The sequence below is a fragment of the Mesoplodon bidens genome (genome assembly GCF_964165515.1).
Source record: "Mesoplodon bidens genome assembly, chromosome: 11".
NCBI classification, from domain to species: domain Eukaryota; kingdom Metazoa; phylum Chordata; class Mammalia; order Artiodactyla; family Ziphiidae; genus Mesoplodon; species Mesoplodon bidens.
Window position 1 is genome coordinate 42,075,415 of NC_138167.1, and position 13,234 is coordinate 42,088,648.

General features: G+C 49.8%; 1 protein-coding gene across 5 annotated transcripts in view; it reads left to right on the forward strand.

The window, feature by feature from the left end:
• BAZ2A (bromodomain adjacent to zinc finger domain 2A) overlaps window positions 1-13,234 on the forward strand; it is a 34,965-nt gene that overhangs the window by 18,833 nt on the left and 2,898 nt on the right. For 3 of the 5 annotated variants that reach the window (XM_081250001.1, XM_081249997.1, XM_081249998.1), the window contains 25 exons: window positions 164-349; window positions 848-1,066; window positions 1,517-2,017; window positions 2,146-2,206; window positions 3,258-3,366; window positions 3,536-3,637; window positions 3,807-4,017; window positions 5,296-5,396; window positions 5,672-5,737; window positions 5,919-6,152; window positions 6,290-6,544; window positions 7,794-8,008; window positions 8,298-8,372; window positions 8,569-8,749; window positions 8,854-8,913; window positions 9,111-9,255; window positions 9,774-10,432; window positions 10,592-10,814; window positions 10,933-11,088; window positions 11,202-11,353; window positions 11,541-11,830; window positions 11,923-12,055; window positions 12,170-12,316; window positions 12,724-12,950; window positions 13,063-13,206. In XM_081250001.1, coding sequence (XP_081106127.1) covers window positions 164-349; window positions 848-1,066; window positions 1,517-2,017; window positions 2,146-2,206; window positions 3,258-3,366; window positions 3,536-3,637; window positions 3,807-4,017; window positions 5,296-5,396; window positions 5,672-5,737; window positions 5,919-6,152; window positions 6,290-6,544; window positions 7,794-8,008; window positions 8,298-8,372; window positions 8,569-8,749; window positions 8,854-8,913; window positions 9,111-9,255; window positions 9,774-10,432; window positions 10,592-10,814; window positions 10,933-11,088; window positions 11,202-11,353; window positions 11,541-11,830; window positions 11,923-12,055; window positions 12,170-12,316; window positions 12,724-12,950; window positions 13,063-13,206 — 4,852 coding nt within the window. The remainder of the gene's footprint in view (window positions 1-163; window positions 350-847; window positions 1,067-1,516; window positions 2,018-2,145; window positions 2,207-3,257; window positions 3,367-3,535; window positions 3,638-3,806; window positions 4,018-5,295; window positions 5,397-5,671; window positions 5,738-5,918; window positions 6,153-6,289; window positions 6,545-7,793; window positions 8,009-8,297; window positions 8,373-8,568; window positions 8,750-8,853; window positions 8,914-9,110; window positions 9,256-9,773; window positions 10,433-10,591; window positions 10,815-10,932; window positions 11,089-11,201; window positions 11,354-11,540; window positions 11,831-11,922; window positions 12,056-12,169; window positions 12,317-12,723; window positions 12,951-13,062; window positions 13,207-13,234) is intronic. The other 2 variants (XM_081249999.1, XM_081250000.1) reach the window with 2 other exon arrangements.

The following is a 13,234-nucleotide window of genomic DNA, read 5'->3' on the forward strand; positions in this document are numbered from 1 at the left end:
ATACTCAAAAGTACTCGGTATGATCGGTACCCAACATAGAACTGGGACCCATAAATGTTGAAAGAATGAACATCCATCCCTCTAGCAAAGATTGCCACTAATAGCTAACTGAACCCGTTGACGGCACTGATTTTGACTTTTGCCCTCTCCTGGGATTTCCTAGAACTAAAGATGTGTGGTTACAACGGCTCTGTCCCTTCTGTGGAATCATTACACCAAGAGGTCTCAGTCTTGGTCCCTGATCCCACAGTGAGCTGCTTAGATGATCCTTCACATCTTCCTGATCAACTGGAAGACACTCCAATCCTCAGTGAAGTCTCTCTGGAGCCCTTCAACACTTTGGCACCGGGTAGGCTTGGAGATTGGCTCCCTTCAACATATCCATGCAGAGGGTAGCCAGCTTATACCACCTGGAAGAGTTAGTAAGCCAGGGAAAGTATTTGGGAATCTGGGGCACTGGGGTCTCTAGATGATCCTGTGCAGACCACAGTTTCATGCCACAGGCCTGACTGGGCCAACTGCACTCTGAGCTGAATTGGTTCATTTCCCAGGTTCTCTCCCAGTGTTCCTTTTGGCCAAGAGCCCTGGATAGGGACTTATTACCACACAGATGGGCTATTTGGGTTCTCACTAACTTGCCATTGAACGATTACCTTTTACCCCGCTGAAATATAAGAAAGGCCTATTTTATGGTAGATGCTAGAATTTTGTGTTGATCTGTGGGTAGAAACCATTGCCTTGCCTTTCCCTAATATTAGAAGGAAGCTTCACACCATAGGAACTAAAACTGGATATATTCAGACTAGTATTTCTTAACTCTTGCTTTCTGATTTTTCCACCCCTGAAGAGCCAGTGACTGGAGGACTCTATGGTATAGATGACACGGAGCTGATGGGTGCAGAGGACAAGCTGCCTCTTGAGGACAGCCCTGTGATCTCTGCCCTCGATTGTCCTTCCCTCAATAATGCCACTGCCTTCAGTCTCCTGGCAGATGACAGTCAAACGTCAGCCTCTATCTTTGCCAGCCCCACCTCTCCACCTGTCCTTGGGGAGTCTGTTCTGCAAGGTAAGTGAGGAGAGCTAGGACAGAGGAAGTCCTTGACCTGGGCAAAGGTGAGAGAACAGGCCTTAGGAGTGGGAAATCTGTGAGAGCACCTTCCTGGGAGCTGAAGAGGCCATGGAACAGTGTATGGTGGGACTTCAAAAGGCACTCTGACTTCTGCCCTGTGCCCAAAGGAACTTGTGGGGTGAGACTTGGAGTTTGCAGGGAACAGGAGGCCAGAGGCCTTTACTGGCTCCAGGTGGAAGGTATTTCTTCACACAGTGACAGCAGCAGTTTTGCCCTTTAACCTTCGTGGATGGTGGGGAAGAGAGCCAGAGGCTATTTCTCTTCTTCCAACACTAGGGGAAAGCCCTTGAAGTAACCTTGTTTAGCTTCATCTAGGTTTGTCTGAGTAGATTCTCTTGTTTTATATGATCATTCTTCCTTTAGCCATCCTGTCCCTTTGGATTCTAGATACTAGCTTTGACCTGAATAATGGCAGTGATGCAGAACAGGAAGAGATGGAGACTCAGGCTTCAGACTTCCCACCATCTCTGACCCAGCCAGCCCCTGACCAGTCATCCACTCTTCAGCTCCGTACAGCAGCCTCGCCAGCGGTCTCACCAACAGCCTCGCCAGCAGTCTCCCTGGCGGTTTCTCCAGCAGCCTCCCCGGAAATCTCTCCAGAAGTCTCTCCAACAGCCTCCCCAGAAATTTCCCCAGCCATCTCCCCGGCAGCCTTCCCAACAGTCTCTCCAACTTCCTCAGCAGCCCTCCCACCCGTCTCCTCAGAAGTCTCCTTGACGGCCTCCCCAGTGGCCTCCCCAATGACCTCCCCAAAAGCCTCCCCCGTACCTTCCCCAGCAGCTGTCTTCCCAGCAGCCTCCCCAGCAGATAAGAATGTCAGCAGCTTCCTTGAGACAACTGCTGACCTGGAAGAGATCACTGGAGAAGGAGTCACTCCCTCTGGTAGTGGTGAGTGCCTAGATTCTGGTTCCAGGAAAAGTTTCTGTCTCGTGGCATTTAGCCCTTCCTCACTGGCCTGTCATCTCAGTATTTTGCTTGAACTCTTAACTTGGGTATCCCCTATCTTCCTCCCCAAGGTGATGTCCTGAGGAGACGTATTGCTACCCCAGAAGAAGTCCGTCTTCCCCTCCAACATGGGTAAATGCTTTAGTTTGCTACATGCATCGACCTTTGACACATTTAATGAATGACTCTAGGAAAAAGGGAAGAGAGCTCCTCTCATCTGAGATGGGGAGGAATGGGCTAGACAAGAATGGGTTAAAGGATAGTTACCTGCAGTGATAATGTTTCTGGGCATGAGATTCTTAGGCTTCCTTTCTTCCCCTCGCATGGTCTTCCTCCCCTCACCCATTCTTTCCTCATTTTGTGACCACTCAGTTTTTTCCTCAAGGGGCTACTGCTGTTATCTTTTCCAAATTCAGCTGGTGGGTCTAGGGTTCAGATGTCCAAATGAGTTACCTTGTCCTATATGCTTAAAGAAGGAATAGCAGTGAATGGGGAGTGGCTTAGTCCCCATGAATTGGGTTTTTTTTTTTTTTTTTTTAATGCACTTTAAGGGCAGGAACAGTATGAGACCAGAATGAACAAGCCAGCACACCAAGGGCTTTATAGGAATAACTGCCTTCCTGATCTTCCCCACCTCCGCCCCTGTAGGCTACTTGTGATCACCAAGTCTGAGTTCTGCTTTAAGTTTTGAAAGATAAGGCTTAGTCTTAGCATAATCTGTTGCTCAGAACACAGAGTTCCTTACTAAACCCTGGCCTCTACGGAGTCATTTCATGGAGTCAGCAGTGAGTTTACTCTTCTGCTTGCCTCCCCACCCTCTGTCTCTTCTGCCTTTATTCTCTTAGGTCTTTCATCCTCTTTAGTGGAAACCCAGTAATTTGCCCTGAATGGCATTAGGGAGGGGGTTTCTGGCTGCTCATCTCACTGACTTTGTGAAGGGAGGGGTGGAGGTCTTTCTGGGCTTGTGCAGTTTGGTGTGTTGCTTTCCCCTGTGGTGCTGAGGGGCTTGTGGCCCAGGCCTGCCTTCTGGCCAAGCTTGTATCTCAGGAACCTCTGCATCTACATGCAGTTCTAGTGAGACAGGTGTGGGGTGGGCCATCTGCTCACTGGGCTTGGCTTCTGGGTGGCTTGAGAGTGGGTAGGGGTGTGACCTGGCGGCAGGGCCCGTGTGCTTCTCTGGCAGGTGGCGGAGAGAGGTGCGCATCAAGAAGGGCAGCCACCGATGGCAGGGGGAGACCTGGTATTATGGCCCCTGTGGGAAGAGGATGAAACAGTTCCCGGAAGTGATCAAGGTAATGTAGCTTTCGTGGACTTTTTTAGGAAAGCACAGACTCCTTTTTTGGGCCCAGTGGCAACAGGCTGGCGTTGTCTGCTCTGGGGCTTGTTCTGCTTGTGCTATTGCTGGCCAAAGGTGTGGTAGGGCTGTAACTTCACTGATGCCACTGTACCTCCTCCTCACAGTACCTGAGCCGCAATGTGGTACACAACGTCCGCCGTGAGCACTTCAGCTTCAGTCCCCGTATGCCTGTTGGTGATTTCTTTGAAGAGAGAGACACACCAGAGGTGCACACCCAAGGGTTAAATATGCTTTTGTGTCTGAGAAAGGGTTGATGGACAAGCTGCAGCTTCCTCTCATGGGGTTTGGAGATTCTTGGGCATTGAATGGTTCAGAGGGCCTGGTGGCTTGCACAGACTCCCTCCCATTGCAACAGAGTCTTCCTTATTACCTCAGGGCTTGCAGTGGGTACAGCTCTCAGCAGAGGAGATCCCATCCAGGATTCAGGCAATTACTGGGAAACGGGGCCGACCTCGAAACACTGAGAAGGCCAAGACCAAGGACGTCCCCAAGGTGAAACGGGGCCGAGGTCGGCCACCCAAGGTCAAAATCACTGAGCTGTTGAATAAGACAGACAACCGCCTCCTAAAGAAACTGGAGGCCCAAGGTACGATTGGGGATTCTGCTCACTCTCTGAGGTATCTGAAATGTTGATGAATTGCTAATGCCTGGGTTTCCCAGGAGTGTGACTGACATCTGGAAGAAATGAATCTGAATCACCTTCCCCTCTCTGGAAAGCAGCATCAGGGTCCCAGCACTTTTGTGGTACTTCTTTTACAACCAGCTTCTTTCCTGAGTTACTCTCTTACTAGCGGAGCCCGAGCGGTTCCCAAAAATAGTTATGAGAGGGCTTTCATGTCCTTTCTTTCCATCTTTCAGCTTCTTACTTATCTTACTGGTTTTGGCTGTCTCGTACATATACTCTTACCTTACTCATTGCCACCATCATGGAGGTTCAGAATTCACATCTGAATCCAAAAGATAATTGGCACTGTTTTAGTGGAATGGACAGATTGGAAATGTCTAATTTTTCAGTAAATATTGCACTTGCCCTGATACAGTATAAATTTGAAAAAATTTGGAGTCATCGGTCTCCTATTCAGAGTTCCAGCTCTGCCAGATTCTGACTGTATGACCTGGAGCAAGTCACTTATATTTTAATAAAAGCCTATAGTGGTTCATCTGCAGGTAGTACCTGTCTGACTTAGAGGGTTGCTGTACAGATGTGGGGTACTGTCTCTATGCCAGATAGGATAGGTACTGCCATATCAAAAACACCAATTCTGAAACACTGTTGTTTGCAGAATCACACTTCAATATTGTCTTCCAAAAAGGAAGAAATTCAGACCTTTTAGTAGAGGAAGACATAGGAGCTGAGCATACGCAATAGCTATGTCAATTTGATATGATTCTGCTAAAGTGTCCATTATCTGGGCCCTTGCTTTCTGGCACATTCTTGCTTAATTGGTGCTTCCCACTCAAGACCACCTGCTTTCCCTGGCAGTTTTTCTGTTTCCTTTCTTTGTTCTAAAATCAATCTGTCAGATAGCCTGGGGGAGAGACAGGCTATAAGGCTACTTTGCTGTTTTGGCCTCTAGGACCCCTTCTAAAGCAGTCTAGTGTTCCAGGGGCTGGTGCTTCTGGGCAGGAGATACCATTTGAGTTCTTTGTGCTATCTCTATAGCAGGTGCCTCTCCTACATTTTGTCTCCAACATTTTATGTATACTTAAAACAAACAAACAAAAAAAACAAAAAAACCCCACAAACTTTTGGATTCTTCAAGGAGCTGCTTCGGAGGCCAGCTTTGTGACAGGCATGTGCTGCCCTGGATGCTGGAGATTGGCCTGCCTGCCTCACTCTTCATTTTTCTTTCTGCCCTCACAGAAACACTGAATGAGGAAGATAAAGCAAAGATGAGTAAAATCAAGAAGAAGATGAAGCAGAAGGTACAACGGGGAGAGTGTCAGACTACTAACCAAGGGCAGGTGAGGGACATCAGAGAGATTACACAGTAGGTTAACTTTTCCTACAGCTGCTCTGTCTTCTCTTCCTTCTCCCACGTCTGCCACTCGCCATTTAGAGAATTGGGCTTATTCAGGAATAATATGAGCATCTCCAGGGTGAGAGAATTGATCCATTGCCAACCTTTCATCCCATGTCTCACCTCTCCTCCCCAGTACCCTTGTCTGTTTTTGAATGCTAGTCAAAGCAGTGATGCTTTCAGAGTTTGAGGAGAAATGACTTCCCTTATGGTTTACAGGCCAAGAGCAAGAGGAAACAAGAGACCAAGAGCTTAAAGCAGAAGGAGGCCAAGAAGAAATCGAAGGTAGGTGCATGTACCCACAAGCATAACTTTGAAGTCACCAAACTGATTTTGCAAGACGTGTGAGTTGGTCTCGTTTTATAGTCATGTTTCTGGGTGTAAGGTGGGGAGGACGGGGACCTGGAAAGGGTGGTGACTTGAATCTTTATGGCACTCTTGATTCCTCTCTCCCTTGGGTGGCTAGGCTGAGAAGGAGAAAGTAAAAACAAAGCAGGAAAAACTGAAGGAAAAAGTCAAGAGGGAGAAGAAGGAGAAGGTAAAAATGAAGGAAAAGGAGGAGGTGGCCAAAGCCAAGCCAGCCTGTAAAGCAGATAAAGCGCTGGCCACACAGAGGCGCTTGGAGGAGCGGCAGAGGCAGCAGATGATCTTGGAGGAGATGAAGAAGCCCACAGAGGACATGTGTCTGACTGACCACCAGGTAGTGAGGGGAGAGTAACAGGTCCTGGAGGGGCCATCTGTGAAGACACTTCTGTGAAAGGAAGAGTCTCCTAGATATCCAGACTGTTGCCTTCCCATATGTTTGACAGAACACCCTACCTCTTTTTATCTCTACAGCCCCTGCCTGACTTCTCACGCATCCCTGGTCTGATCCTGCCTAGTGGGGCCTTCTCAGACTGCTTGACCATTGTGGAGTTCCTGCACAGCTTCGGCAAGGTGCTGGGCTTTGACCCTGCCAAAGATGTACCTAGCCTGGGGGTCCTGCAGGAGGGACTCCTGTGTCAAGGCGACAGCTTGGGCGAGGTGCAAGATCTGCTGGTGCGGCTCCTGAAAGCTGCGCTCTATGATCCTGGCTTGCCTTCCTACTGTCAGGTGAGGTCCTTTCCTGGGCGGGTTCAGAGGGCCTGGAATCCGTGCTTTTCTCGGTTTTGCTTTCTCTTTAAGTTAAACACGTGAAAGCCCCTTCCCAAAATGATCAGGACAAGTGAAGGGAGATATACAAATGGTCTCCAATTTACAGTGGTTTGACTTATGATTTTTCGACTTTACAATGGTTCAAAAGTGATACTCATTCAGTGGAAACTGTACTTCACATTTTGATTTTGATCTTTTCCTGGGCTAGAGAAACACAGTACGATACTCTCTCATGATGCTGGGCAGCAGCAGCAAGGCACACCTCCCAGTCAGCCATGTGTTCACTGATACACTTACAACCATTTTGTACCCATGCAGCCATTCTGTTTCTCACTTTCAGTACAGTATTCAGTAGATTACATGAGATAGTCGACATTTTATTATAAAATGGCTTTGCATTAGATGATTTTGCCCAACTCTAGGCTAATTTAAATGTTCTGAGCGTGCTTAAGGTAGGGTTGGCTAAGCTGTCATGTTCTGTAGATTAGGTGTATTAAATGCATTTTCTTTTTTTTTTTTTAATTTTTTTATTTGCGGTACGCGGGCCTCTCACTGCTGTGGCCTCTCCCGTTGCGGAGCACGGGCTCCGGACGCGCAGGCTCAGCAGCCAAGGCTCACGGGCCCAGCCGTTCCGCGGCATGTGGGATCTTCCCAGACCAGGGCACGAACCCGTGTCCCCTGCATCAGCAGGCGGACTCTCAACCACTGCGCCACCAGGGAAGCCCTAAGTGCATTTTCAACTTACAACATTTTCAATTTATGATAGATTTATTGGGACATGACCTCATCATAAGTTGAGGAAGATCTGTATACTACATGCTAGCCCTTCTGGTAATTTATTGCGTCTTCTCCTGGGTTACTTCTACTCACTGCTTTAAGGTTTTAGGTCCTGACTCTCGTCATTCTCTCCAGGGACAAGTGGAGGAAGATCTGTAGTTTCTTCCTGTTTCTGTTTTCCATATATTTTTTCTCTTCTATTTCTTTTTCTTTCTGACCTCCCTCTGCTTACTTTGTTCATTTTCCTTTAATTTACTCCTTTTCTTTTACACCTGTCCTTTTCCTTCTCTCATCTGTCCTATCAACTTTCATTCTTTTCTTCTTTTCCTATCTTAACCCCGTAGTTCTATTGTATTTTCCTGCTCCAGATTCACCAACTTGAGTTGTTCCTCTTTTTCTCTTAACTCCTATCATGCTCTCCTCCAAACAGTCCTTAAAGATCTTGGGGGAGAAGGTGTCCGAGATCCCACTAACAAGAGACAATGCGTCTGAGATCCTGCGCTGCTTCCTCATGGCGTATGGAGTGGAGCCAGCCCTCTGCGACAGCCTGCGCACCCAGCCTTTTCAAGCCCAGCCGCCCCAGCAGAAGGCTGCTGTCCTGGCCTTCCTTGTGCATGAGCTCAATGGCTCCACCCTCATCATCAAGTGAGGGGCAGGGGTGGGGATGGTTATTGTGTGCCTTGGTCAGAATGGGATGGGGGAGGGGGTTAGCCATTTAGAAATCCTCGGCGATGTGTGTCCACTGCCGTGCTCTGGACATGCTGGTGTGACTTACGACTGAATCTAATTTTCTTCCCTGGGAGAATCCAAGCCTTCCTCTGCCGTTCATCCAATCTAGCCTCTAGGATGAAACTCCCTTTACCCTTGAGCCTCCCTTCTTTTGTGTATGTGCTGCCACTTCTCCCTCAAAATCCCATTCCCTGTTCCCCTGCAGTGAGATTGACAAGACTCTGGAGAGTATGTCCAGCTACAGGAAAAACAAGTGGATTGTTGAAGGCCGGCTCCGGAGGTAGGGACAGGACAGAGGAGAGAAGGGGGAAAGAGTGAAGCATAGCCAGGACTTTTGCTTGGAACTCAGTGTCCTTAGCCCCTCCCCTGGGGTTGGGACCTTACCCCAGGGCCTGGGATTGCGTAGCTTCACGGTGTTTCTTTTGTGGTGGTATCATGTTCCTCACCACGGTTTCCCTTAATCTGTCTACATCAAGATTGAAAACTGCTTTGGCCAAGCGAACTGGGCGACCTGAGGTAGAGCTGCAGGGGCCGGAGGAAGGCCTGGGGCGGAGGCGCAGTTCTCGGATCATGGAGGAGACCAGTGGCATGGAAGAGGAGGAAGAGGAGGAGACTACAGCTGCTGTCCATGGCCGTAGGGGTCGAAGAGATGGAGAGGTACTAGCCCAGACCAAGGAAAGTGGGAGTTGGAAAACAGATTATTTCTTTTTCTTGAATCTGATGATTCCCTTTCTCTTGGTGTCCACTTGTTTCTTCTCCAGGTTGATGTCATAGCATCTAGCATCCCAGAGCTAGAGCGCCAGATAGAAAAACTCAGCAAGGTATTGTGCTTCTAACCTCCCAGGAGCTGGAGATAGGGGCTGGGTGAGGATTGATTCCTTATGAGTTGGGCCCAGATGGTATCAATTCTATAGGGAAGCTGAGAGCCATTGCCCTTCTCCCATATACTGGATGAAGTCACCACTGTCACCCTGGAAGTGTGTTTTTCATTCATCTTCCTTTTCCACTGCCTACACAGCGTCAGCTCTTCTTTCGCAAAAAGCTGCTTCACTCATCCCAGATGCTTCGGGCAGTCTCCTTGGGTCAGGACCGCTACAGACGCAACTACTGGGTGTTGCCCTATTTGACTGGTATCTTTGTGGAAGGAACAGAGGGGAGCTTAGGTAGGTGTGTCGTAGGACCCTGAATTGAGTCCTAACCAAAGTTAAATGATTCCTTTTCCTCTACCTAGTTTCTTGGGCTTCTTTCATTGTATGAGAATCAGTATAGCACAGTGTGGTTAAGAGCACAGGCCCTGGAGTAGGACTGCCTACCTACCTGCTCTGCCATTTACCAGCTGTATGCTTCAGTTTTTTCATTTGTAAAATGGAGTTAATAATAGAATGTATACGTCATAGGGCTATTGAGAGGATTAAAATGAGTTAATGCTCTTAGAATAATGCTTAACTTATAGCTGGTTCTCAATAAATGTTAGCTTATGATTATGCTGATGATGATTACTTGGGAGCATAGTGTTTCTTTTCCAGATAACTGTGCTCATTGGCATATAAGCTTTTCCCAGTGCAGTCTCCAAAGGGGGGGTATGAAGTCCAAGAGAAAAAGAAAGTATATGTCCTGTGTTTGTACACCCTCTTTCTTTCCCCTTATATCTGTGTGTTATGCTCTTCACTTTTCTTTACAGTTCCTGAGGATGTGATAAAGCAGGAAACTGACTCCTTAAAAGTGGCAACCCATTCAACACCCAGTCCAGCCTCCTTCTCTCTGAAGAGGGAGTTAGCTGGCTCCAGCACCTCTGCCAGTTCTCCTGCCCGGGCCCGAGGCCGACCTCGGAAAACTAAACCTGGGTCTGTGCAACCTAGGCACTTGAAATCTCCTGTCAAGAGTCAAGGTTCAGAACAGCTGCAGGTCCAGCTTCAGCCCGAGACTCAGCCCCATCCTCAGCTTCAGGCTCATGCCCAGCCCCAGCCCCAGCTTCAGTCCCATCCTCACTCCCATAATGGGTTCCTAGAGCCAGAGGGCTCCCCTTTGTCTCTGGGTCAGAGCCAGCACGACCTCAGCCAGTCAGCCTTCCTGTCTTGGCTGAGCCAGACTCAGAGCCATGGCTCTCTGCTCAGTAGCTCAGTCCTCACACCCGATAGCAGCCCCGGAAAACTGGACCCGATGCCATCACGGCCCCTGGAGGAGCCAGAACCTGACGAGACAGAAGCCAGCCCCGATTCTCAAGCTCCCTGGTTTAACTTCTCAGCCCAGATGCCCTGCAGTGCTGCCCCTACACCACCCCCTGCAGTTTCTGAGGACCAGCCCACTCCTTCCCCTCAGCTACCTGCCTCCTCCAAGCCAGTGAGTAGCCAGAATTAGTGGTATGCACTTACCTTCATCTTGCCACAGGCTCTGTTGCCTGGCTGTGGGCTGTTGCTGAAGTTGGGGGGAAGGGATGGGGCCACTGGGGTCCTGTCAACATGAAAACACCCTCATCACGTTATGTTTCATCATTCACAGGTGAATAGACCCAGTGCTGCCAACCCCTATTCTCCAGTGCAGCTCTCTTCCACCCCCTTGCTGGGCGTGGCTCCTAAAAGGCGAGCAGGAGACCCTAGAGAAACATCACAGAGCCCCACAGGGATGGGACAGCCAAAACGGAGAGGGAGACCTCCCAGTAAGTTCTTCAAACAGATGGAGCAGCGTTACCTAACCCAGCTGACAGCCCAGCCCGTCCCCCCTGGTGAGTGACTTTGGGGTGGAATGGGGTGAGATATAGGTAGGAGTGGCATCAGATGTGGACCATGTGATTCATAGCTGGTTCCCACTCCCCACCCCACACACATAAACCGTCTTCACAGAGATGCGCTCGGGCTGGTGGTGGATCCGAGATCCTGAGACATTGGATGCCATGCTCAAGGCCCTGCACCCCCGAGGCATCCGAGAGAAGGCACTTCACAAACACCTAAACAAGCACAGGGACTTCTTACAGGAAGTCTGCCTACGGCCCTCAACTGGTAAGGTAGATGCGTAACCAGCCTGAGCTGCAGAGCCCAGGTAAACGTTGAGCTGCTGCTGTGGACAACGAAATAGCCTGATGGGCTTTTCCCTCTGCCTTCTGTCTTCTCAGACCCTATCTTTGAGCCTAGTCAGCTACTTGCCTTTCAAGAAGGGATCATGAGCTGGTCCCCCAAAGAGAAGACATATGAGACAGACTTGGCTGTGCTTCAGTGGGTGGAGGAGCTGGAACAGCGGGTTATCCTGTCTGATCTGCAGATTCGGGTACACTTGGGCTGGCGCTGGGTCGGGGGTTGTTGACAAGAGGGTGTTAATCTCCTGTACCCTGTTAGGGAAAACGTGGGGTTCCCACTTCACAAGTGACCTCCCATGACCCTAAACGGGTCACATCATTTTCTATGCTTAATGTTCTTTCTTTATAATGAGTTTTATTCCTCTCTCCCACCTGCAGGGCTGGACACGTCCCAGCCCAGACTCCACTCGTGAAGACTTGGCCTACTGTGAGCATCTACCTGACTCCCAGGAGGATATCACCTGGCGGGGTCGAGGCAAGGAAGGACTGGCACCCCAGCGTAAAACTACCAACCCCCTGGACCTGGCAGTGATGCGACTCGCTGCCCTGGAGCAGAATGTGGAGCGGCGGTACCTGCGGGAGCCCCTGTGGCCCGCTCATGAGGTTGTGCTGGAGAAGGCCCTGCTCAGCACGCCCAGTAGTGCCCCACAGTGCACCACTACAGAGATGTGAGTGGCTCCCCACTTCTTGGTCTTGCGGAGGAGGAATAAATTTAATGGATCCTGCTCCTCATCCCCAAATCACCACTTTCTCCCACCAGATCATATGAGATCACCCCTCGCATTCGAGCCTGGCGCCAAACGCTAGAGCGGTGCTGGAGCGCGGCCCAGGTCTGCTTGTGCCTGGGCCAGCTGGAGAGGTCCATTGCCTGGGAGAAGTCTGTCAACAAAGTGGTAAGAGGCCTGGAGAGCCTGGGGGCGCTGACAAGATGGCCAGCTGGCGTGGGTGGGGTCAGTGGCAGGCAGAGGCTTGAGGGCTCACCCTGCCTCCTCAAAACCTTGGTCCAGACCTGTCTAGTCTGCCGGAAGGGTGACAACGATGAGTTTCTTCTACTTTGTGATGGGTGTGACCGTGGCTGCCATATTTACTGCCTTCGGCCCAAGATGGAGGCTGTCCCAGAAGGAGACTGGTTCTGTGCTGTCTGTTTGGCCCAGGTAAGTCCTCTGCTCTCTCTCACTCCACTCCCAAGCAAAAGTCAGAGATTTTCTTTCTCATCCCATTTACCACTAGTCCTACAAATATCATTCTTACCATGCCTCAGTCTCTCCTGGGAAAGGGCTCCAGACTAAGTGCTAGGAGACCTGAGTTCTGATCCTTCTTTGGACAAGTCACTTAAATTCTATAACCTTACTTGCTTTTACTTTCCTTATAAAATGGGAATGATTATACTTTCCCTTTCACCTACCTTATTGGGTTATGTGAATAAATTCACATGCTGGCTTATGCATGAAAGTTTTTTGAAGCCTCAGTCACACTTAGACAAGTAGGGATTGTAATAAAGTGAAGGGCAAGCAGAGTACATCTCCAGCTGTTGCTGATCTCACCTTTTTCTTATCTTCAGCAGGTAGAGGGAGAATTGACTCAGAGGCCAGGTTTCCCAAAACGAGGCCAGAAGCGGAAAAGTAGTTATGTGCTGAACTTCCCAGAGGGTGACAGCTGCCGGCGCCGGCTGCTGTCGAGGGGCCGAGAAAGCCCGGCAGTGCCTCGGTGCTCAGAAGGAGGACAGTCCCCCTCCAAGCGGCGGCGGCTCTCCATGCGGAACCACCACAGTGATCTCACATTTTGCGAGTGAGTTGAGTGAATTCTGGGGACAACTGGCTCTACCTTTGCCGGAGTAAAGGGCTGGGAGGGGTCCGTGTGTTTGCTTCCTGAGAGTGCAGTCATCACTCTTTTGTAATAGGATTATCTTGATGGAGATGGAGTCCCATGATGCAGCCTGGCCTTTCCTGGAGCCTGTGAACCCACGATTGGTGAGTGGGTACCGGCGCATCATCAAAAACCCTATGGATTTTTCGACCATGCGGGAGCGGCTGCTTCGGGGAGGGTAAGTAGACATCAGTAACTGTCCTGGC